This window comes from Anthonomus grandis, chromosome 11, assembly GCF_022605725.1.
Source record: "Anthonomus grandis grandis chromosome 11, icAntGran1.3, whole genome shotgun sequence".
NCBI classification, from domain to species: domain Eukaryota; kingdom Metazoa; phylum Arthropoda; class Insecta; order Coleoptera; family Curculionidae; genus Anthonomus; species Anthonomus grandis.
Genome location: NC_065556.1, coordinates 10,277,633 through 10,303,002, shown reverse-complemented (window position 1 = coordinate 10,303,002; position 25,370 = coordinate 10,277,633). Strand labels below are relative to the sequence as shown.

At 33.6% G+C, this 25,370-nt stretch overlaps 1 protein-coding gene and 1 long non-coding RNA gene across 4 annotated transcripts; one reads left to right on the top strand and one right to left on the bottom strand.

Annotated features, from left to right (window-relative positions):
- Nucleotides 1–1,314: 1,314 nt before the first annotated feature.
- Nucleotides 1,315–3,113, bottom strand: LOC126742583 (uncharacterized). The gene is made up of 2 exons (XR_007662609.1): nucleotides 2,857–3,113; nucleotides 1,315–1,507 (listed from the first exon to the last, which is right to left on the bottom strand). It is a non-coding gene; the product is annotated as an uncharacterized LOC126742583 (long non-coding RNA).
- LOC126742577 (uncharacterized) lies at nucleotides 1,570–25,144 on the top strand. 3 transcript variants are annotated; one of them, XM_050449308.1, is made up of 8 exons: nucleotides 1,570–1,820; nucleotides 10,703–10,745; nucleotides 13,470–13,515; nucleotides 13,659–13,756; nucleotides 13,812–16,710; nucleotides 16,765–16,893; nucleotides 16,947–17,096; nucleotides 24,711–25,144. In XM_050449308.1, the coding sequence occupies exons 1-8, from the start codon at nucleotides 1,779–1,781 to the stop codon at nucleotides 24,892–24,894; spliced, it is 3,591 nt and encodes a 1,196-aa protein (XP_050305265.1). In that variant the 5' UTR covers nucleotides 1,570–1,778; the 3' UTR covers nucleotides 24,895–25,144. The 3 variants fall into 3 exon arrangements, with proteins under 3 accessions (XP_050305265.1, XP_050305264.1, XP_050305263.1); XM_050449307.1 differs by having other exon boundaries at nucleotides 13,449–13,515; XM_050449306.1 differs by having other exon boundaries at nucleotides 13,449–13,515; nucleotides 13,644–13,756.
- The last annotated feature ends 226 nt before the right edge of the window (nucleotides 25,145–25,370 follow it).

The window sequence follows — 25,370 nt, the reverse complement described above, 5'->3', positions numbered from 1 at the left end:
AGTTGTGCGACGGAAAATCGCATGTGCGCGCCTGGCCTAAAGAAAATAGGGAAGAAAAGTAGAAGCGACACCCTCGAGCTTATGCAGAAAAATCGAAAAAGAAATTGGAGTGCCAAAAACTGACTCACAACTAGATGGTACCTAGACATACTTGAGGAAGTTATTCCAGAACTTCTGGAAAATATCCCTCTAGCCCAGTATAACACTGTTTACCTACAAAAAGATGGTGCCCCAAGTCATAACTCTGGGATAGTAAGGGCATTTCTTGAAAATAACTTTGTTCAAAGATGGATAGGTACCAACGGATCTGTTAGATGACCCCCACTGTCCCCCGATTTCTCGATTTTGGAGTTTTTTTATGGGGGTATATACAAGTTCAAGTGTATAAAAGAATAATCTAATAGAACTCCAAGACGCAATTTATTTAGCATTTCAAAATCTAAGAAAGAGACAAATTATTATTTTGAATACTTTTCAAAAGGCTACAAAGATGTGCCAATTTTGCATCAGAGAAGATGGTGGTCATTTTGAACATCTCTTATAAAAATGTTGTTTTCTTACATTGTTGTTTTGTTATATGGTTGTTTTCTTATAGTGTTTATTAAATTTATCTACCTGTTTTTTATGTTCTTTTATTCCAATCCAATTTTAATCCAATATTATGAAGTATAAATTTACAGGAAGTTCCCTTTAAAAAAACATAATTTTGTGTTATAGCTCAAAAACTATTAATTAAAAAAATATTTATATACACAACTGGATTCTACGGAAAAAAATCTATAAGATTGAGTTTTTACTTTTACAAAAACTTAAAAAATAACGGAGATATAAGGGGGGTCCCAAAATGCAAAAATTTTAAAAATGCCCTATATCTTAAAAAATAAAAGGGCTATGAAAATTTTGTTAATAGCATCTTTAGTTTTACGAAAAGGTAGCAGTGTCGCGAAAACCGCAACTCTCTATCTCTAAAAATAACGGACATATCCCGCAAAATTACCCAAATAGGACACCCTGTACTTTACAAAATAAATAGTTAAAATGATCATATTATATAAACAATAATTATCAGCAATAATTTACGAATAAAAATTTGGTTCAATTTTAAGAGTTAGGCTTAGAGCAGAAGATATCAGTAAGATATAAGTGCTATCAGTAAAAGTAAGGTGAAAATTTAAGATCATGATAGTGGTTCCAAGAAATTTCCACACACCGTTTGTGACGTTAGATGTATGCATTTAAAGTTTTCAGGTTCCATTAATTCCCAGAATTGCCGTCGATTCGTGTATTATTAAGAAATCAAAGTTGGATTAGTAGTCTTTTTTAATAAATCTAGAACTTTATTTTCTTTTTTAAAAAAACCACTTGTAACATCGATCAGCTTGTTTTCCTAAAAAATATGAACGCATATATCCCGAGCCCTATACATCCATCTATGATGTCGTATCGTCCAAATAAACCGATGTCCCCGCTCCATATGCCCAATATTTTTATTGAAGCATCAACCTCCCTAAAAATAGAATACACCATTTATTTTCTGTTTATGTTTCCTGTCTGCATTTCTGTATTTTTAATCCCATACTTTCCCCTTTTCAGACAAAGGTTCGGTGGAAAAAAATTAGTCCGTTTAAACGTGTAATGAAAAAAATATAGTGACGTGTGCCTGTGACGATTCAATGCTTAGGTGTAAAACCTATTTTTAGATTTTTGTTTTGGATTTTCCTGGGTCAAACAAATTGAAACATTGAAATTCGCGTTTTGTTTTATCGAATAACGAAATCATGAATTTTGTTACCAGTGTGTTTAAAAAGTATATAAACAAGGTAATTTTTTCTTATAAATATCTAAAATCTACTGGTATTTCTAATTTAAAAGGTGGTGTAGTATATGTATTTTGTTTAAGCTCATAGCAATACCATTATCAAAAAAACTGTGTACTAAGCAATAGAAAAACCTATTGAGACTGGAATATGTGTTGAAGTTTAGTTTTTTTTTTAAATATAAATTTTTTGATGAAATTTAATTCCTTTTTCTAAATTAAACTTGGTAACCTTTAAGAAATGAATTGCAAAAATAGTAATTCTGATGATAAAACGTAGGTTTCATAATAATACATTTACACAGGGAGAGTAAAATGGTAGCAAAAATGAACCGATTAATGATAGGTAAACGCATTTCATACACATTAAAGTTTGCTCGATTGTAAATAAAAAACCTTCTTTATATTTAAATTCACAGGTTTGATGCAATTTGACTTCCAATACACTTGTTATTCAGAGTTTCTGTTTATCATTTTCAGAAAATATTTTATTTTGGAGATTGTAAAAAATTTGAACTAGATTTTATGATTGAAATTAATAAGCATACATTTTGTTTTTTTTCAAATAAAGCTACATTGCCATTATTAAATACTATTTTAAAATTTCACTAGGTTTTAAGGTTCTCTGTCTGTTGAGACCTTTTTTAGCAACTGCCTAAAATTTTTTTCATATTAAGGAAAACTATTAAAAATATATACAGGGTGGGGACTCTAACTGGAATAAATTCGCTAGCGCTCCTCAAAAAAATATTTCAGAAAAACGGTTTTTTTTTCAACCCTTCCGAAAGGGTGAAACATAACTCGACGAACGATGCTACTTGTGGCATATTATTGGAAAGCACTTTTAAAGAGGAAATTGAAATTGTAATTTTTTTTTTAAATAAATTAACTCTTTTTTTAAATTGAAAAGAAAACTGTTTAGAGGTAAACAATTCAAAACCAAATATAATAATAGTAATAATAATAAAATGTCTTTATTCAGCAAATGTTATAATACTACCTATTTACTTACGAAGGCGAAAATTAACTAAGATACTAACCTTCTTTAAAAGAAAACTTAAAAAAATAGTTTAATTAATTAAATAAATAATAATTGCAACTATGCTTATAAGTTATAGCTCACCATAAGTACAGCAACCAATTAAAAACTTAATGGTTTTCACTTTGAACAGTTGCTTAAGTAATACGTAATAGTTTTTTTTTCAAAAACATTACATATTCCTTTTCATCATCTTTTAAAATACTAACATTACCAGCACCGTCTTAATTTAATTTAAAAAATTAAAAAGAAATTTGATTTTCTATAAGTTAATGACAAACAAAATGTGCCATTAACCTCCATTTCAAAGCGTAGCACAAGAGGTATCGTTCCACTTAAAAAAAATATGTGGGGTAAGTTCTGACTTAACCTGACTCCTTCTGGGATGAGTCATTTTCTCAAAATATACAAAAATCGCATTTAACGTTGGGATATTTTGCTTTTAGTTTTCATACCTCTAAACAGCATTTTTCAATTGAAAGTCAAGGATTAATTTATTTTAAAAAGAAATGTACACCGTCAATTCCTTTTTTAAAAGAGCCTTCCAAATTTATTTTATTATCTATTAGAGTTTCCGCTCTGAATATATATAATATGTATATATATAAACCTAATTGAGCAGGTATAAACTTATACCTCTTTCTAACACAGCTAAACCTGTTACGCTATAATCTCCTTTATCATTCGGCGACACTCCCTTTGTACCCCGCTACCTTAAACTGTTACCTGTCAATAACCATAATACGAGTATGATTTATTCGAGACTTGTCTTTCTGCGCTACTTCACGTATTTTTAACGCCAAAACGCCAACCTAATCGTCATTTTTTTGAAACGACCTTTAGACGCTTAATAAAAACTGGTAGTCTAAATCGCCGTGAACCTGGAGTTCGCAGACAACGTAATGTTGCTGATGACGAACGAATTCTGAAAGCTTTTGACGAAGATCCCACAACGAGCATCCGGACTCTAGCAGCCAATCTAAACCTAAGTGTATGGAAGGTCTGGTCTGTTCTTCATGCCAACGGAAAGCATCCCTTTCATTACACTCCCGTGCAAGATCTTAAAGAAAACGACTACCAAAGATGCATTCAGTTTTGCCGCCTCCTGCTACATATGGACGTGGATAACCGCGATTTCTTGAAAAACATACTATGGACAGATGAATTCAAGTTTTCAAGGGAGGGAATTACCAACTTTCATAATTTGCATTATTGGGCCCCAAAAGAAGAAAACCCAAAAATGAAGAAAGTCGTGTCCTTTCAAAGGAAATTCTCAGTAAAAGTTTTGGCAGGCCTAATTGGTAATACCCTTATTGGTCCATATTATTTACCGGATAATTTGAATGGGGATAAATTATCTAGATTTTTTAATAAATGATCTGCCCAAACTCTTGAACGGGGTTCCAAATTTTCTCAATGAAGAACAAATGACGTTCCAACACGATGGGTGCCCAGCGCACTGGAGATTGGCGGGATCCGGGAGCACCTAGACAATGCATTTCCCAATACTTGGATTGGCAGAGATGGCCCTATCCCATGGCCTGCAAGATCACCGGACTTGACGCCGCTTGATTTTTACTTCTGGGGCCGTGCAAAAGAACTTGTGTATTTCGAACCTATAAATACAAGGGAACAATTGATAGGAAAAATTAATGACGCTTTTGTAATAATGAGACGGGAACTAGCATTACAGTATACCACAAGAGAAATAAGAAAGCGATGTTACACGTGTATTAGAAATAAAGGTCATCAATTTGAGCAAGACTTATAAATAAACGATTTGAAGTGAAAAATATGTTTTTTTTTAATCAACCTGTAAAGGAAAGGGTCATGGAAACGAAAGGGCACCACAAGTTTAGCTGTTTTAGAATGGTGAAAGAGATAGCGTAACAGATTTAGCAGTGTTAGATAGAGACATAAGTTTATACCTGCTCAATTAGGTTGCTTTCAAGAAATTGGTTCACGCGTCCTTGAAGACAAACTTATTTATTTTTCGTAAGTTGCTTAATTATTTTTGTTACATGTGGCACATCGTTAGAAAGACTATTAACTAGAGAAGTTTTTTCATACATTTTAAAATCACACAACTTTTTTTATTATTATTTTTTCCATTGTAAAGTTGACGTAACATTTTTTTTATTGATTTGAGGAAGTTTGTTACTCCACTATTAGTTTCTGTTTAAATATTTTTCTCAGTTATTACCTAAATCTGAATGAGATTACATTAGTCTTTAAAATAAAATTAATAGTGCACCATTTTGGCCAAAAATTAAAAAAAAAATTGAAGGTTAAAGTAAAAAAACGGGGAAACTTAATAAAAATATATTACTCCTTAAAATTGAGGAAAAACAAAAAAATACTATGCGTTTTAAATAGCCAGTAACCTCACCTATTCACCATTTCCGTTTGGCTACTCATCTTCCAAACACCCTGTATATATATAGTGTAGAAATTATTTTGTTAATCTATATATAGGATATTCAACATCTAAATCGCGAGTTATTTATTTTAACTATGTCAAAACATTCATAATAGAGGCAATAAAAACGGGTAATAAATATGCTCAGTCGTTGTTTTTCATTACGACGGCCACGTTAGAAAGCGTCTGATTTGAATGTCTATTTTGCTTGCAATATATTTTTGCTAAATATTTCGAAAAGAAACCCATCTAGGACTATTATACGAGACCTTGGTTATGCTGATCAGGAAGAAAGGCACAATATTTCTTAAATACATATCTCCAATTTCATCAACAGAATCGGCAGGCATCTTCAAGCTTGCATAAATGTTAGAGATTGACTTCTAAATCTATATGTATTTTTCTAATACATGCTTTATACATATATCAGTGTACAACCCACATAGAACTGTAATTTCGAAATGTTTATTACGCTGTATATTGTATAATAAAAATAAAGTGTTATTCTAATAAAAATAAAATATAAACAGTAATAAAAGTAGAAACTCTTAAAAATAAATTAAATAAAAGGTTCAAACAGACCTCCTTGTTTATCTAAACAATAAGGAAATCTATCATAAAAGCCATTTTGTACTTCGAGCAGAGTTTCTGGTGAAATGGAATTGGCACCTTCAACAATTTTCTTTCGCAGCTCCAAATTTGTTGACCTACTATGATATTATCAATTCATGTTTGTAATAACGGATTCTTTAAAATCTCAAAAATAAAAGTAGTTTGGGAGGGGGCGAAACAAATTCGGAGATTTAGGCGGCCATTTAATATCGCCAGTCCCACTAATAAGACGAATAGGAAAAATATTTGTTAAAAATTCTTTTACCATAACCGCATTATAAGCAGGACAGCCGTTTTAAGCCATCTAAATCACCACAAACAATTTCTCCTAGTTGTTATTGCTTCTGGACCTGGATAAAGGATTTTTTTGCTTCCCCACAAAGCGGTTAACTAGTGAGGATTTTGCGAAGAAATCGTCCATTTCAGTATGATAGTAGTAGCAATGGCAGGGGGATAGTGTCCGGCGGGTAGGCCTAAAAGTCTCTTTTCGCCAACCCCCAAGTAATATGATACGTTACTAACTAAGTAATATGTTTCATTCTACTCCCGTGTCTAAAATACTCACTTTAGCCGCTACCCAGCATATGACGCCTATAATTTTCTTAATACTTAAAAACGAAACACAGTAAGAAATTAATTCAGTAAGTAACTCAGGTCGTGCCCAGAGACTGGCTAAGTAGAATATAAAAACAAACATCGTTAAGAAACTGGTTGATTTCCCATGCCCTAAACTATAAAACTTTAAACTTCTTATATTTCTTCACAATAATTTTAACATTGCCATTTAATGTTTTAAGAGTAAGCGGATGCTATTTGTACTATTTGGAGTTTATTAAAAAAAAACATTTTTTTTTCTGAACAACATGCCGATGATGTGAAGATGGCACCTTAAATGCCATTGTCCGGCTAAGAGACCCGTCAACCATCACAGCCGAATTTCGCGTCTTTTTAAGTAGATTTATGGTGGGACAGACAAAGAGCCCGTCTATGTGTGCCTTAGCCTGTCTCCTGCCAGATGCTTCTGTCTATCTTTGGAAGGTCCACATGTCCAGCAGACTCTTCACTGACGCAAATGAAACACATTTAACTTTATCGAGTATGGGTTCAGGCCCTACCGGCGGTTTCGCAGATCCCGGTATAGCAAGGGTCCCAGGAGTCCCAGGGAGTGCCCAGGCAAGCTGAACCCTGCAGCCCACCTTTACCAATTTCTCCAGGACCAGTTATGGACGAGCTTTTTCGGCCGTAATAGCCTTAATGGCAGCCCTGCTATCCGAGCAGGTTGATACGACTGTGTAGAATTTTCTGTCCGCATTTCAACACAGCAAAAGCTTCAGCCTGGAAGGCAGGACCATGGCTCCCCAGCGTGCCCCATGTTCCCTCTGTGGGACATCTATATACCAGATGGTCCCCTTATTTAGCAATATAGGCCCACTGAAGTGCTGCCACTCCTCACAAAACCCTTGCAATCCTTAGTCTCAGATGCCATGCAGTCACTTCCTATTAGAAGGAGCGGGCAGTCCTGTACGGACTGTAACCAGATTTTTTTATGACTAGCCCGTTACCACCCCTTAGATCACCAAGGACATGTGGCCTATGCGCAGTCCTCATTGCGTCGAATCGCACCATTAGGTCCAATGGCGAAAACTCAAGTAAGCATCGATCGCATGAAACCCGTTATGCAAGGCGCTGGACTCTATCCTTGTTGAGTCCAGATTTTTGCTTTCATTGTACCATGGTGCCGAAAACAACTGGGACATTAAAACTTAGGTAGGGAACTGTCTCCTGGTCTATTATAGTAATAAATTAGTTATATAATTAACTTTGAAAACATCAAAATATATTAATAGACCAAGAGATTTAGGAGATTTTGCAGTCGCAGTTTTTTTTCGGCACGAAGGTTTATGTCCACCAAACGATAGCCCCGTCTGTGAGTAGAGGTTTGACAAGAGATGAATAGATCTAGTGGAGGATCTTAGGGGACAGACCCCAGGTATTGCCAAAAGCCCTCCTGCAGGGGCCAGAGCGCGCAGGTAGCCTTCTTAATTCTAACCGTACCAGGAGAGTTTGGAATCTAATGTCATTCCCAGAAATTGAACTCTCTTGATGTATTACAACTACACTCCACCCAGTTACACAACAGGAGGTGTGCCAAAGTTACGTCACCTCGTGTGTAGTAGGAGATCTGCTTTTTTAGGGTTGATCCTTTGAACCCCGAGCACAAAATAGGCACCACAAATGATGCCTATTTGGCAACTATACACATAGCACTTTTCATCGAGGCCTGCAATGTGGTGGCGTTCTTCCCCGAGAAAAGGATTACCAGGTCGTCAGCGTAGGCCTCTGTGTATAGACCGGCGGCTTTATTTAAATATTCGATCAAGTTGTGGACACTAGACACCACATGATTGGGGATAATATTCCTCCCTGCGAGCAGCTCTTAGCCGCCAACCTCACTATTGAGCTGAGCAGATACACAACGTTGCAAAAGCATGGCCTCTATGCAACTCACCAAACAGGGTTCTAAGCCATGACACTCGAGAGCGTGGCAGATTGCTGCGAAAGAGGTATTATAAAAGGCCCCTTTAACATCTAGCAACCCACCCAGGGAGGCCTTCCCATTGCCTAGAGTACCCTCCACTTTTCTCACGAGGTGGTGTAGAGCCTGGTCGCTGGGTTGGCCCACCTGGTAGGCGATGTGGTTTGCTGATGGACGTAGTTGACTTTAATCATCAATAATCTTTGAAAATTGAAAAATTAATCTCCGAACAAATTAGTGACTTCTCAGAAAAATTTAAAATAGTTCCAAGCTGTCAGTCGGACTTTAGAAAGCAGTTTAGTACGTCATCGTGTTTGGTTTTAAGTCCTTAACGACATTAAACATAATGAAGACGAAAAGTCATCAACACTTCTTACAATGTTAGACTTTAGTAAAGCATTTGACACCTTGGATCACAAAATGATGTTTGCGAAACTGCAGTACTATAATTTTTCCAAACCCGTAATAAACTTTTTTTCAAATTTCTTGCTTAATATAGCGTATTGTGTGTCACTTGCAAACGAATCCGGGGTAAACAAATCAAAGTACAAACCAATAACAAAAGGCGTCCCCCAAAAAACCTGGGCATAATTATTGACGAAACAACAAAATTTGAAACACACATCAACAATAAATTAAAAGCAGCTTACTATCGCCTTAAAAATATATATCACCTAAAAAACTGTCTACCCTCAAAAATTAAATACTTCCTTTGTGTTGCTCTAATTTTATCATTATTTGATTATGGAGGTGTGGTATACTTCGACTCTATAACAAGTTTATATAAAAAAAAAATTAGAAATTACAAATCACATGCCTGAGATTCTCTTTTAACATCCCCAATAGAGATCATATAACTCCACATCTAAATAAGAACAAAATTTTAACCATGGAGAATAGAAGAAACCTTCATATGTACTGCTTTGTCCATAGAATAATCAAGACTGGGAAACCGAAGTATCTGCATGACTGTTTAATGCCACTACCACACACTGCTCATGAAACTAGAAACATTCATTTATATAGGGTGAAAACTTTCAAAAATCATTTACATAGAGGTCGTGTAAGATTTGGAATGACCTTCAAAATACAATAAAATATTTTACATTAAATAGTTTTAAAAAGCATGTGAAATTAATGCTCCTGCAGACTCTGTACGTACATACATGTACATAACATGTACATACATTTTTGTTTTACTCCTGTCTTTGGTTTTTCTTCTCTTTGTTTTTTTAACGATAAAGGTGCACGCATTCGGTTTTTGACCTAAAATACATACAAGTAAACATTATCAAAAATTGTCTAGCCTCAGGCTTATAATTATAAGCTAATCAGGCTTATAATTATAATTATAAGGCTTATAATATATTAAAATATTAATTACTTATATTGATGCTTAACACACACTCGTGCAAATCTGTTATTATTCTTTCTGTAATAATTTATTTAGTTTGATGATTTTTTTTGCTGTTTTTCTTATTAGTTAGTTAGTTAGTTAATTAGTTCCTTATTAATTAACTTTAAGTTGTCGGGTTTGTCCCACTCTTGGCTCCTTTTGTCAGTAGCTAAAGAGTAACGGTTGTTAAAAATCGCGGGACCGACCTTTTTGCCAGGAGAAGATGTAATTTAAATTATTAAATATATTATCTTTATTTTGTTTCTAGGGATGTATTGACTCTTCATGGCAAATAAATTACTTTTGATTTGATTTCAAAAGAGTGCTAACATCTCATACCTTATAAAAAAATTAATCCACACTAGAAAGCTGTACATCTCAATAGCAGAACGTAATAATCAATACCTTATACCTTGTCGATCGTGATCACATAAGGTTTTCAGTTTACAAAATAAGTAATAAAAATCAGATATCAAAAAAACGTTATACAATATAGCCGCACATTAAGCTCAGAAAATATTTAATTTAATTAAAATGTCGTTCTTCAATAATTAGGTTAAATATTTTTTTTTTTTTTGTGAGACTTGGTAAAACAATTATGGACTCTGGAAGTCCGGCGTGTCACAGACAGTAGTTGTCCTTTTCTTAAAAACCCTTTCTCAAAATCTTTACTACCCTGCATTTTTTACTATAAGTTGTCATATCTCCAATATAGTTTAGTTAAAAGTTATCATGTGAAATATTTTAGTCTTAAGGGAAACAACTCCGACTCAAGTCACACCAGAGTAAATCCATGGCAAGGCAAATATCTCTAACCAGAGAGATTATATTATCAAACAAGTTTTTTTAATGTTATAATTAAGTAGTAAACTCTTTTTTTTCAGAATGACACAAAGCAGTCTTCTCAGCACATCCCGCCAGAAACAGGTAAAGTTTAATAAAAAAGTTCGATAAGGCAAAAAAAATATCACTTTAATATATACAGGGTGTCCCAGCGAAAACGAAACAGAGCTATTTTCGGCATGAAAAAAAAAATTTTTTTCAAAAATCTCGGACACGTCGATTTTATTTTTGAGGGGGACAACTTTTCCTTACCAAGGCACCCTCATACCAGCAACCCCCTTCGAGGGGGGTGGAATCACCCCTAAAATCCTAAATGGAAAGACCCCTGTATGATATCTTATTTTAAAGGTCTTTTAATTCTGAATATAACTGCCAAATTTGAAGTGGCTAAAATTATTTCTCTGGATAAAACAGCTTGTCAAAATTGCGGAAACAGCGAAAATGAAAAAGGTATTATGGACTCTTTATGGATAATATTTTTAAAAGAACAAGGAAATCCTATTTTCGAAGGGGTCACTTATTAATTAAGAGGCCACCTAATACCTGGAATCCTTTACGAGGGGTTGAAAGCACCCCTTAAATCTTAAACAGATAGAGGGATCGTGTTATACCTTATGTTGAAAGCGTTTTCACTTTAAATTTAAATGGTGACTGAGTGACTGATGGATTTCTTCTGGATATGAAAGCCAAATAAAATTCTGGAAAAAATGCTTTAAATAAACCTTTATGCCTGAAACCCTTTCTTACAATTTTTTTTATTGGATCATTTAAACATGATTAAAAATTTATTAGTATTGTTAATATTATTGTTATTACACCTTATCAGCATATCATAAATAAATACAAAATATCAAATAAAATGCAAACACAAGTATCTGAAGAATTTATTTAGCTTGCTAAATATCATTGGTACTTTTTTCATAAAGCAGCATTTATTTAAATAGTTTTAAATTATTACCCAGTCTTTTACGTGTTGAAACACTGTTAGCAATGGTTTATTCTACTGCAGAGAGGGTTGAGATGATAGAGTTTTTCTTTCAGCATAACCATTGTGCCAATAGAACGGTACAAGAATTTAATGACCTTCATCCAGAAAAACGAGTCAACAGAAAATACGTTCTAGAAATAGTTGCTAAATTTAGGGAATCTGGCAGTGTCTTAAATAAAAAGCGTGAGGTTCAAAATGCTGTTGTTGTCAATGAAGCAATGCAAATAACTGTCCTAGATCAACTTCATGCCGAGCCAGGAATAAATGTCAGAAAATTGGCGACGAGTACAGGAGTAAGCAAAAGTAGTGTTCATAGGATACTTAAGCATAATAAATTCCATGCTTACAAAATTCATCTGGTGCAAGAACTGAATGAGGACGATTTTCACAGACGAGTGCAATTTTGTGAATCGCTTAGTGATATGATAACTGTTAATCCACGTCTTATTTACAACATTTGCTTTTCAGATGAATGTACTTTTTTTCTTAATGGCAACGTAAATCGTCATAACTGCCGCTACTGGTCAAATGCAAATCCGGGCCAGTTTCGTGAAGTTCATACCCAGTTCCCTGAGAAGTTAAATGTTTGGGCGGGAATCTTGGGCGGCTCCATTGTTGGTCCGTTTTTTCTGCCCGGAAATTTGAATGGAGAAATGTACCGAGATCTCTTGGAAAATGCCGTATATCCAAGAATATTAGAAATAATAGAAGGCGGAAATCATTCTGATGATGATCAAGTCGTTTTCCAATAAGACGGAGCGCCTCCACATTATGCTCCTGGTGTGAGGCAATATCTTGATGAGATATTTCCTGATCGTTGGATTGGAAGGAGAGGACCTTTTATGGAATGGCCAGCTAGGTCACCCGATTTAACCCCATTAGATTTTTTTTATGGGGGCATTTAAAAACAAAAGTTTACGCTATCCAACCAGACACCCTAGAAGACTTACGCCAGAGAATTATAAATGAGTGTCAGATGATAACACCTGAAGTTCTACAAAACGTCAGGCATCGTTTTGAGCAAAACCCGTATTTCTGCATGGAAGTAGGTGGGGCACAATTTGAACATTTAATAAATTGACGTAATTTAAATAAACTTGTTTTATTTAAAAGACACAAAAGGAAAAGGGTAGGTATTTCTTATCTCTCCACTTTTACTGGCAGTAAAGATATTTCTTGCTTTTATATTCACAAGATATCCATCAGTCACTCAGAAGTCACCATTTAAATTCAGAGTAAAAAGGCCTTCAAAATAAGGAATGACACGACCCCTTTTTCTATTTAAGATTTAAGGGGTGCTTTCAACCCCTCGTAAAGGGTTCCAGGTATTAGGGTGGCCTCTTAATTAATAAGTGACCCTTTTGAAATTAGGACTTCCTTATTCTTTTAAAAATATTATCCAAAACAGAGTTCAAAATACCTTTTTCATTTTCGCTGTTTCTACAATTTTGACAAGCTGTCATATCCGGATAAAAAATTTTAGCCACTTCAAATTTGGCAGTTATATTCAGAATTAAAAGACCTTTAAAATAAGGTATCACACGACCCCTCTTTCTATTTAAGATTTTAGGGGTGATCCCACCCCCCGAAGAGGGTTACTGGTATGAGGGTGCCTTGGTAAGGAAAAGTGGTCCCCCTCGAAAATAAAATCGACGTGTTCGAGATTTTTGTAAATATACATTTTTTTTCATACCAAAAATACCTGTTTCGTTTTCGCTGGGACACCCTGTATGTATGTATCTAATGTAAAGTATTTATATGCTGAAATCAAGTAAAATTTATTACAATTATTTTTTTAGCTAAATGTACAAATAATGTAGAAGTCGGAAAAAGTAATGGGATTAAAAACACAGCTACGTCACAGAGGTAAATATATTCTAGAAAAATAATTGAATTAACAAAATCAATTCGATTAATAAAATACCTTGCCTTTCTCTGTATAAGCTTGAGCTATTCTCAGTGTCATGTGATTAACATATTATGTATTTCTGTAGTAATTTATTTTTTAGTCCTGCGCAAAATCATCCAAGAATATTTGAAGAGGATGAACCGTTTGAAGACGCTCAGACGAATTTTCAAATGGCTATCAAGGAACCACAAATTGGAGGTAATGTAACATTTTTAGATTATGGAGATTTCTTTTGCTAATAACCGGCTTTTAGGACCAACGATCGAGTTTAGAAAATCAAGCAGTATCCAGCCAGATTCATTAAATACGAGTATGATAGACAGTTTGGAAATAGCTATACCAGAGACAGTTGCGTCAATCAATAATCTAGAAGACAGCATAGAAAAGTCTGAAAAAGATTTTTTTAAATCTAATGAAGATTTTGAGGAATATAAATCCCTTAGTCCTCTAGTACTTGATCCACACCTTGTTTCTTTCTTAACACCAGTTTCTTTAAATGATATCTTAAAGCCCAAAAAATGTGAATCTTTACAATCATCATTAGAAGTATTAATCACACAAGTGAACAAGACTCTGGCAATTGACGATGGTATGAGAACTAAAGAAATCGTGGCTCCTATGACGAATAGTGATGAAAAATCACAGGATATAACTCAAGAAAAAATCGAAGCTTCAGGACCTCAATCTTTAGACGATTTATTGAACAAACTTGCTACTTGCTCCTTGAAAGATAAAACTAATGAGATATCAGAAAAAATTATTAAGAAAATAGGAACCATAGAAACTGTAATATTGGATGATTTAAATAGAAGCCTCGAGGTTCAATCTCAGCCTCGTAGTTCATCACAGGAGCTTATACTTCACAATACTGCAGAAATAATAAAAGAAAGTGAAATACAAATAAACGCTATAGAGAAACAAGAGATGCAAAACTTTGAAGCCCCAAAACACGTTAATAATGACTCTGCAAATACTATAAGAGTATTTTTCGAACAAAATCAGAAGGAAGAATTTATAGAAAAAAAACCTAATAAACCCAAGGATATTAAATTGAAAGCAAATAACCAGGATACATATATGGACCAAATTACGAATGATTTCGTAAAGCTTGAAAGCTCAAAATGTGATGTAATGTTTGGCAAGTCTAAAATTGTCATAACTGAGGATAAAGAAAATTCAAATAAAGACATGGCTATTGAAAAAGGGGAAAGAAAACAACCAGTGCCAGACCAAAAGACTATATTAGAAATAAGCCCAGATAATATATTAGATAAAATAGAACGTGCACAATATATCGAGTCAAAGAAAACTCAGGAAAAGGTAGAAAAAATATGTGGAGTATCAGGAAACCAAACTAACGAAAAAAATTACAATCGAATACATTCTTCTATAAACAGAGATTCGACAGAAGATGACCTACAAGATCTAAACGTTGCTATTTACAAAAGACAGGAGACACTTGAATTTGAAAGATTAGAACAACAATTTGCCGAAAAATCAAATGCACAAAAAAGTGAAGACAAAGATATTTTAGGTGTTACATCAGATACGGAAACAAAATATGAAAAAGTAGAACGAGAAGTATCTAAAAATTTAAAACATTCAATTAATGGTATAATAAACGATATTATTGAGGAATCACAACATAAAGTTATTAAAAAACTCGCTCTTGATGAATTAGAAAGAAGTAAACCAAAACAAATTGTTGTACCTCACAAAAAGTTAGAACAGCAGTTGACTGAATATTCTAGTGAAGAAGAAAATAAGACCAAGAGGAATGATATTATAGAAAAATTAGTAGCTGATTGTATATCACCACATACAGAAGTTCAACGAGACCAAGAAGGGACACTGGATTTTAATAAACATTTGGATGAGATATCATTTAAAAATAAACGTGAGAATATATTGAGGGATATTTATACGCGAAATACAGAAGAGGGAAAATTGATTAAAGAGGGATTAATGGAACCGTCGAAGTTTAATTTGCCAGCAAAGTCTTCATATAGTATCCAAGAAAATCCACAGTGTAAGAAATTGGAACGCGATGTTAACTTAAGTAAGGTCAATGATATTTTAGAAGAATTGGTGGCTGAAAGTGAAGGAAATATTATTGAGTCGTCACAAAACAATAATATCAATTTAATACAAGCAGCTCAAGTTGACCAACATGGTATTTACAAAAGGCAAGAAACTTTGGAGTTTGAGAAGCTAGAAAAAAATATTGAGGATAGTTCCTGCCATCAAAAAGTTAATAATTTTGAAGAAATTGTGACAAAATGTTGTCCGCGTTTAGAGACAATGGAATTTCAAAATATTTGTTTTGAAAATACTATTAACGAATCACAATTATCTACAGATGTTGATTTTAATAAATCCCTTCAAGAAAATTCAGACACAGTTCAGGAAAAAAATAATCAAGTATCGTTAAAAATGAGCATTTCATCTGATGCAGAAGACGACAAAGATAAAATTACCAAGGTTAACAGTGTAGACGAAATAAAAGCTGAGGATTTACATGTAGTCAGAAAAGTCCAAGGCGACCAATATGGGGTTTGTAAGAGGCAAGAAATGCAGGAATTTGAAAAATTAGAACAGAAATTGGAAGATTATTCTGTCAATAAAAAAACTGATAAAATTGCGGGAAAAAGTTGTCCACTATCGTATAACAACCACAATGAGGCAGGAAATGTACTTAATCAAGAAAATATATTATTTATCAATCAGAAATCATTTGAAAATGCCGTAAAAAACAATAAAGGTGACCATCCCTCAATGCCCTTTTCACACACAAAAGTTAATATAAATGAGAAAGATTTATTAAACGACGTTTTAATCGATTCAATACCTAATCCACAAATAGAGTCTTACATAAATATATCGCAACTCATTAATTCTTCATCAAAACCAAAGCAGGACTCACCACGGAAATTCCTAAATAAAGTAGAGGTTCGTCCAAATATAAGACACAAATCAAAGTCAAGTGTATCAATAGATCTGGTCAAGCCTACAGAGCAAAATGCTCAAAATGATGAATTAGGAAGTGAAATTAATATTTTAAAAGAGCACCTACATTGTATGAAGAAAATGAACCGTAATAGGAAACCAGATTTAGAAATAAAAAATAACAAGGATATTATCGAAATATACAGGTAATTTAAAAACCCATTAAGTTTTAACACTTTCTAGTTACATTTTTTTTCCAGAAAACTTCTAGAAGAATATGAAAGCCATATTGCACAACAAACCAAAGACTTGGAACAATTGAAAATAGAATCGGAAATGAATATAAGGCATTTTACAAATACAGAAATGGCTTTTTCAGATGTCTTCGAGTAGGTGCAATTCATCTGAATTGCAAATTATATGCTAAATCATATAATTTTAGGAAATATGAAAAAGCTAAGGGTGTCATTGCAGCCTACAAGAGAAATGAAGAAACCTTATCAGAAAACTTGAAAAATGCCGGAGAGCAATTATATCAATTAGAAGCTAAATGTTCCACAATGAAGAAACAATCAATGGAATACATACAAAGGTAGGAGAGGCCGGGGTTAGTTGAAACAATTTTCAGAAATAATTTTTTTGTAAAAAGCTGAAAAGGGAGAAAAAATAATCAAAATGCATAAAGAATTGTAAAACCCTCTTTTATTAGAACATGCCTCTCGTTTATTAAAATATTTTTTTTTCTACAAAATCTGTGGCAATAAGTTAAAAGGGCATAACTCAAATTTACTCACTTTTCAGGATAGACGAAAGACTAGATTTAAAGGATATTAATTGATTGATACCATTAAAATAAACGCTCTTTAAAAAAAAAACATGTTTGCATAAGTTAAAATACGTATTTTTTAATTTATCCTAAAAATTTAAATTATTTTTCTAAAAGTATCTGTTTTTAAAAAAAAAATGGGTGGACATAATTCAGAGATACATATAATCCTAGCCGACAAAAGGGCATAATTGGACCTTTTAAAAATATAAGATGACCAACAGAATGTCAAACGAATCTAAATCGAGATAGGCCCTTTTATCGATTTGTTTTTAAAATAAATAAAACTCAGTATTTAAAACAACCAGACTTATTAGTCCGTTTTAAAAATAGTTTAATAAATTATTATTGTACTTGATCAAGTACCTATTACTTATTACTAAAAAAGAACAAAAAAGTTTTTGCTGACAGAACTAGAAAAACCAATCTTGAATCAAAGAACATTAATCAACAACAAAAATATTTTTCTCCAAAAAAAGAATCTTTTAACCAAACCCTATCAAGCGCGGTGCATGATTTTTTTCCAGCAGAAAATACAAACGAAACAGTAAATGAAACAAACTAAACGATAGCCGTATTCTTTTTAAAGCTAAATAAGTTTTAAACCAATAAAAAAAACCCAAATTATAGGAGAAGAGAAAAAAATTAAAAAGATGGGAAACGAACTTTAAACTTAGTTTCTAAGAAAATATTTAAAATTCTATATCACTATATTCCCGATCTACATCTGGATCGACATCATTTTGGACCTGTGCCTGTGATGTGACGGTTAAATTTACGTACAAATCGCGTGCTGTCTCATCAATTAGATCAAGGAGTTCTAATAAGTTTTGTTTTTTCTTTTTATCGATACTCCTGCTACCAGATAATATTTCAGCTATCTTTATGTCAGATAATTTGATACTTGAGGTCTTTCTCTTAAAATTTACAAATTTGAAATCGTCACTCTCTGATAAAGACTGTTTAAATTGAACCATACCAAATTCTTTTTCGTATCTTATCCACTTCTGTGCCCTCCACATTAGTTTTTCTTTGTCGTCTGTTTGTTTTTTTAATATTAAAGGGCCTTTCATAAGTTGGGAAAAGTCCAGAAAATCTTTTGTTGTCATTTCGTTTACAATAAACTTACCAGTTTCATTTTTATTCTTTATTTTATTACTAGACTTTCCTGCTAATCTTACTAAATTTAACCAGTCGCGTGGAACATGTATAGGAAAGGGTGACTTATTTTTATATTTTTCGATTAAGGCATGGTCCGAGTCACACTCCATATGTGTGTGACCTGGTATCAAAAATTTATGATCAACCCTTTGCAAATGCTTGTGGACTGAAACAAGATATGTAAACATGCTGGCAACATGAGAGTTTTTGTTCTGCCCACCGCACGTATCACTGTAGCAGATAACGTGATTTATCGATTCATCCAAATTTAATAAATATTTGTATAGGCACGAGGCAATTTCGTTAGCTCCTCGATCTGCAATACCCTCGTGCCACATAAAATGAAAAGATTGATTGGTATTGCATTCGTGAATGGTAAGATTATAAGTGTGTAATTGCCTTTTATAAAAAACAGTTCCTGTACTTAAATAAGGTGTTGGAAGCACTTGCTGTAGGTCAAAAACTATGACTTTTAAGTTTGGATTATCCAAAGCTAATGCTTTATTGACTTTCTTCGCTTCAAATGCAGCTCCGGCTTCAAAATGATGAACTAGAAGGTTTTCTTCCAATAAAATTTGGGTTTCTTGATCTTTTGCGCATTTAATCTACATATTTAACAAATCACAGTATGAACGAGTGTCGTTACTGGGTTTTTCAAACTTTAAATTTAAACTGTCAACTATCTGAGAATATATTTTAAAAGATACTGAATTTGAAGTGTCCTTGGTGTATAGGTTGAACATTTTTGTTTTATTTAAGTCGCATGGCAAATACATTTTCTCGGTATCTTTTCGAGAATAATGCGATTCGTACGCAGGAAACTTTTGTATGTGGTTAATGATATATCTTTTCTCTCCTTTAAAATTTTGTGGACTGGTTGGTGCTTCCCTCTTTTATCAGAAGCAGGAATCCCGCTTTCTGAAGAAGACTTTTTTAAAATTACACTACGGATAAATTTAGTTGTTTCACTAAAAATATTTAAAAAGCATACTTGAGAGACTTGCGTTCACGCATTTTTCGAATCAACGAAGTAGAAAACACTTTTTCCCTATTTCTTTTGTTTAAGGTGTTTAACATTTGGGACTTTTCACTCTCTATCTGTAGTAGAGACGATATATACATAACTCTTCTATTGTATTCACCTATTTCCCAATATTCTTTAAATAAATTTGTTTTAACTTCGTCTGGTATATTTATATTTTCTTCGACAATTTTGTTTCGGGACGGGAGGACGGGATTTCCTTTCAACAACTTTTTTTTCCACTTTTAGAGGTATTCTCTTTTCCAGAGTTTTTTAACAATTTTCTTGTTTTTTTTCCAGCGTTTTCGTTGACTTTATTATTTGTACATCTTCGGCCTCGTTTAATTCACAGCTATTTTGATCAACTTGCTGTCTAATTTGACCATTATTTTTTTTTGTTTTCAGCTTCGTTTCTCTGCTTTAACTTCTTGCTACTCATGAAGTTTGTAGACGAACCTGATGCTTGATTTACTGTATTCGAGTCCTCACTGTCACTTTCTGAATTTTTAATGTAACACGGGTCTTTTAAGCTATCATCTGAATCATATAGGTTTTCAGGTTCTAAACAGTTAAAACCTGAAAGAAAAAAATGATATAAAATTAGAATACCCTATTTAAAAAATATATTTAAAAAAAATGATGTAAATCTCTAAGCTTGTATACTTACCGGCTATTTCATAGATCGGGTTACTTTGTAAGCATCCGTTAGCTTGGCTATTTGTTTGAACTGGTGACAATTAAACTAAAAGTAAACGTAGAAATTAACTGTCAATTTAAATCCACTTCAGCTTAAAGCCTTACCATTTTGCAACTGGCAATATACTTTGGGGTCATCTGTAGGGAAATAGGAAACCGGTTTTTCATTGTACTCCTTAGCTTCGCTATTTGTTTGAAGTGGTGAAACTTCAACTAAAACCAGTAGCAATAATATTACCAATTAATTTATTACCACCCTATTTTAAAGGCTTACCATTGTGTAACTCAAAATATACTTTGGGATCTTTTGGGGAATGTAAAACTTGCTGCAAACTGAAAAAAAGCTGATCAGTGCTGATATCTCCATAATTATTTATATATATTGAGGTGCCTGTTTCATTTTCAACAACTTCATGAAATACTAAAAACGAGATAAGTTTGTAAAAAACTTCTTATACTTACAAATGCTTTAAAAATGTTCACAATTTAAATTAAGTTTACCTTGAGTACTTTCTTGGTCGAATAGCCTTTTAAGGCGCACATTGATTCTGCTATGGTTGTCATATTTTGTATTCTGCAAATTTAGGTGATTTTCTTTAAAAGATTCGTCGTTCCTAACATCTATATTAGTCGTCTTGCAAGCATCAAACATCTGCTGAGTTCGACTTCTTCTCATTTTCCAGATAAAATTGTTACGTGTCTCTTCGTTCAGATTCAGTTAAAGACTAAACATTACATAATAAACAAAATCGCCTGCCGCGAGAACACCCGAATATGAATTACTTCCCAGACGCGCACTGACAAAAAGCCATATCTCGAGCTAAATATATCTTTAACACTGCAATATGTAACTGACAAGAGGGAATTACCTTAACTTATGCCCTTTTGTCGGGTAGTAATATGAATAAAAATATGTTTATATCAACTTAAGTCTTTTTGTCAGCCGCAAAAACAAATAGTTTTTGCGATATTTCGAGTTATGCCGTTTTTAAGGTTTGGCAAATTAACTTAAAAATGTATATGTTGAGTTAAGACTTTATGCAACAAAAAAAAAATGAATTATGCCCTTTTGCTACAAAATTTCTCGCTTATTAATAGGAATTAAATTAGGACCTTTTGTCAGTATGTTAAAGGCAACCTTCTGAATCCAAAAGGTAAGTAGGCAAAAAATAAACTTAGGCACGCTGTTACAACTTGCCTTAAGTCGGGGTGAGTTGAAACTGGACTGGGGTTATTTGCAACAGTAGGTTTTATTAACCTATATTATTTTCTATAGATATTAAAAACTAAAAAAGGAACTGATAGGAATATAATACTTAAAAACATACAAAAGGACAAGACTAAATACGTTCTGCAGTTAGTCTGCAATCTACATGTCATCATCGGAGTCGCAATTCTGACATACGAAAAATGGCGTTGTGTGAGTACACTCCTCATGGGCCCAATAATGGCACTGAGTGCACTGCACCCATTTTTCTTTTGGGCGAGAATTATTAAGAGACTCGCCACAAATTAGGCAAAATGTTTCCTCTTCCTGATGTCTTCCTCCTCTGAGCTGCAGGGTGCCTTCGATTTTCGAGAAGGGCGGAATTCTGTTGTAGTCTCTGATTTCGATATGTTTCTTTTTACCTTTTTTTTTATTCTTTTTGAATCTTTTGCTCATGTATAAGTCCACGCTCTTGCTTATTTGGTGTGTCGGTCCAAATGGGGGATTTGCCGCGCTTTCTGCCTTTTCTTGTACCAGTGCGTTCTGCAGCCTGTGGAGTGGGTCGTAAATCTTCTGGAGTAAACCGATGCTTCTGAATACTAGTGGATGGACCAGGTTGTTCTATAACTTGCGGTTGTACAACTTCTAACTCATCGTTGTTTGGAGTCTTCTCAGGAGTCTTTTCAAGGGTAACAAGAAGTGGGAGTAAGTAAGTCTGTGCTTCCCCATTTTCTTCTACCTCATGGGCAATTTCCAGTGGTCGGTCACTAACTGCAGAAGGCAGAAACTCGTCCTCACTAAAGATATGCCGATTACAAGGGTATATTCCCGATACTTTAAATCTAGCTTGGATGTTGCTCGGTGTTGACGCTAATGGTAATGCTTCTTTTGCAATCGCAGGAATGTTATATATCGTCATTGTTTTGCCTGGATTATTTCGCATCCAGGCATCACTGGCAGCATTGACATATTTTTTTAAAGGCCCGTAGACAGAGCGGTCTAGTGGCTGTAATTTGTGGGAACAATGCGGGGGCAAACTAACCACTATTATCCCATTTTCCTTACAAAAATTAATACCGTTTAAGGATAAATGGGATTCATGATTATCCAATAGCAGCAAGACAGGTTTTTCCTTTGTGGCTCTAGTGTGTTTTCCAAAATGTTTTAAGAAAATAACAAACTCAGTTTCTGTCATCCAGTCGGAAGAATTGGCTGCTCCAATACATCCAGGCGGTCCATTATTAACAAAATACTACCTGTAGTTTTTTCTAGGAAACAAAAACATTGGAGGAATTGAGTTTCCATTTGCGTTAACTGCAAAGCAAAATGTGACCAGAGTCCCTCTTTCGGCCGACGTCATAAATCCTTTATTTCGTTCCACGTTTCGCAATTACCGTGTCCGGCTTTTGTACGGTCGTCATGCCCATTTCATCCACATTATATATATCATGGGGCTCAAATGTATAGCGGTCCAAAACTTCCTGCAAAAGGTCAAAAAAAGTTTGCGTCATTGTGTTTATTAAAGCTCGTTGCACGACTAAGGCTTGTTGCTTCAGGACACCTTAGAGATAATGTGGGATGACGTTTAAGGAAAGCCGACAGCCAATCTGTTGACGCCATATGATTATCTTTCCAATATGTTCTTACTTCTATATTATTGTGAACGGCATATTCATAGGCCAATCTGCGAACTTCGCGGGTTGATAGGCCAAAGTATAATTTTGACTGTTCGATCAAATAGATGCCAACTCTTCCTCCATATTATCAGGCAAAACCTGACAAGATCGTTTGTATCCAACAAAAAGCGGTATATCTAAACCTAAAAAAAATGAGCCGTGAAGACAAGACCAAAGAAAATAATCACTGGACAACACAACAAAACATTAAATTAAATATTCTTATTCTATAGGTTTGATGTGTAATGATTTACCTTCTTCATCCGCCTGCTGTTTTCTTTTGCAAAAACATCGTAAGGTCGAATAATTAATGTTAAAATCAGCAGCCGCTGTTCTGAAAGATTTTCCGTTGTTTATAACCTCATGGGCAGCCTGTTCAAAAACATCCACAAGCGTCTTCCCCCATTCAGTTTTTCGCTTGTAAGTTCGCATTTTATACCTTAAAAAAACACATAAATTGTTGTGGGGAATATGTCAAAAACAGAGCTTCTGACGGTGTTAGTCTGCGACCCAATAGAGCTACAAATTTGTTACGCGCGCGATGAATATCGGTAATATCTCTCATGTGTATTAGTCGTTCTCTCTATGTTTTATATATATATATAACGTACATACAAAATCGTTTGGGGGTAAGTTGAAACAAGTGTCAACTCACCCCCACAGGACTGTTTCAACTAGCGCCACAGAACCGCATTTTATTATATTTTTCATAACTAAAACTACAACGAAAAAATCATGCATTTGAGAGTAGAATATCATAAAACATACCTTCGCTATTTATCCAAAAATATTATTAATCCTTAACAGAACCGCATTTTATTATATTTTTCATAACTAAAACTACAACGAAAAAATCATGCATTTGAGAGTAGAATATCATAAAACATACCTTCGCTATTTATCCAAAAATATTATTAATCCTTAAGGTTTTTACACTGTTATGAAAGAAAAACTGCGCCGCACTTTATTTACTCGACCAGCTTAAAAACATAAAATGTGTGCTTGCTCTCACAGTTGGTAGCCGACTGATGATCTACGGTACACTCGAAGGTAGAGGGTCACAAGGCGAGCTAAATCGATATTTTTCGATACTGCCATCTACCGTTTTCGCGTGAAAGCGGATGTTTCAACTTGCCCCTGTGTCAACTAACCCCGGTCTCCCCTACTACAATTTTTTTCAGATACAATGTAGGTTTATTTTGGAGGACTACTGTACATGTTTTATTTACTGTTACAAGGAATAGTAATCAAGTCATTAGCTAAAAATATATGGTGACGGGCAAAAGAATAGCAAAGATTCTGAAATTAAAATAGCAAATTAATCCAGTGAAATAGTCGTTTTAAAAGAACCATATTCGATGTTCGTAATTGACATTTATATTTTCTATATTATTTATACCTGAACATAGGTACCTCTATATATGCATAGGTTTTTCTATGCATATACTGTGAGTTACAGTAATTTCTTTAAATATAAAGACCCTTTAATTACTAGTCATTTCACTAAATCAACTTTTAGGGAAATTAAAAACAATTATACTTGTATTATATAAAAAATAATGTGATTCTTTTCGAATTTTTTATGAGGATAAAATTATCTTAATTATGAATAATTTTAGGGCCAATGAGCAAATTGAACAAGAAAAAAGAAAATACAATATGGATATTGGGAAACTGCATGCGCAAGTAAAGAGATTAGAAATTAAAGCGTCCTCATTAGAAGTCGCATTAAAACAAAAGACAGATGAGTGTCAGGCTTTGGCAGCTTTATGTGATGATATTACGGGAAGAAGTATTTCATAATCCTAGAATTCGTCAATCATGTTCAACATAGTTTATTCTATATTTATTAGGTCTATTATTGATTATATTACCGTTATTTTTTAAGGTTTTTACTAATGTATTAAATTTTAATTATATTTAGTAAATTCGGTTAATTTATTTTTTTTTGCAGTTGCTTGACAATAGTTGTAGGTGACAGTAGTACTAACAGAAAATGTTTTATTAAATAGGTATTGCATAAGAAATAAAATATACTTATTATTGGCAAATATATCAGAGTATTTAATTAAGTTTAAATTCCATTATCATATCTTATTAAGAAAGCATTTAACGACAACATGGCATTCGTAATGTGAAGCGATGAATTCGAATGATTTTGGTACCAAAACTAGGTGTCAGAAAATACCTATATGTTTTTTGTGAGTTTTCCTCCACTCGTTTATTAACGTTGAATACATTAGCTTTAGATTCTCCTTTTTAATGTTTTGCGGATAAGG

Excerpts from the sequence above, each read along its gene's own strand:
- LOC126742577 (XM_050449306.1), top strand. The coding sequence starts at position 1,779 with ATGAATTTTGTTACCAGTGTGTTTAAAAAGTATATAAACAAG. Across the intron at positions 1,821-10,702 it reads TTAAAAAGTATATAAACAAG|AATGACACAAAGCAGTCTTC; the intron begins GTAATTTTTTCT and ends CTTTTTTTTCAG. Across the intron at positions 10,746-13,448 it reads GCACATCCCGCCAGAAACAG|CTAAATGTACAAATAATGTA; the intron begins GTAAAGTTTAAT and ends TTATTTTTTTAG.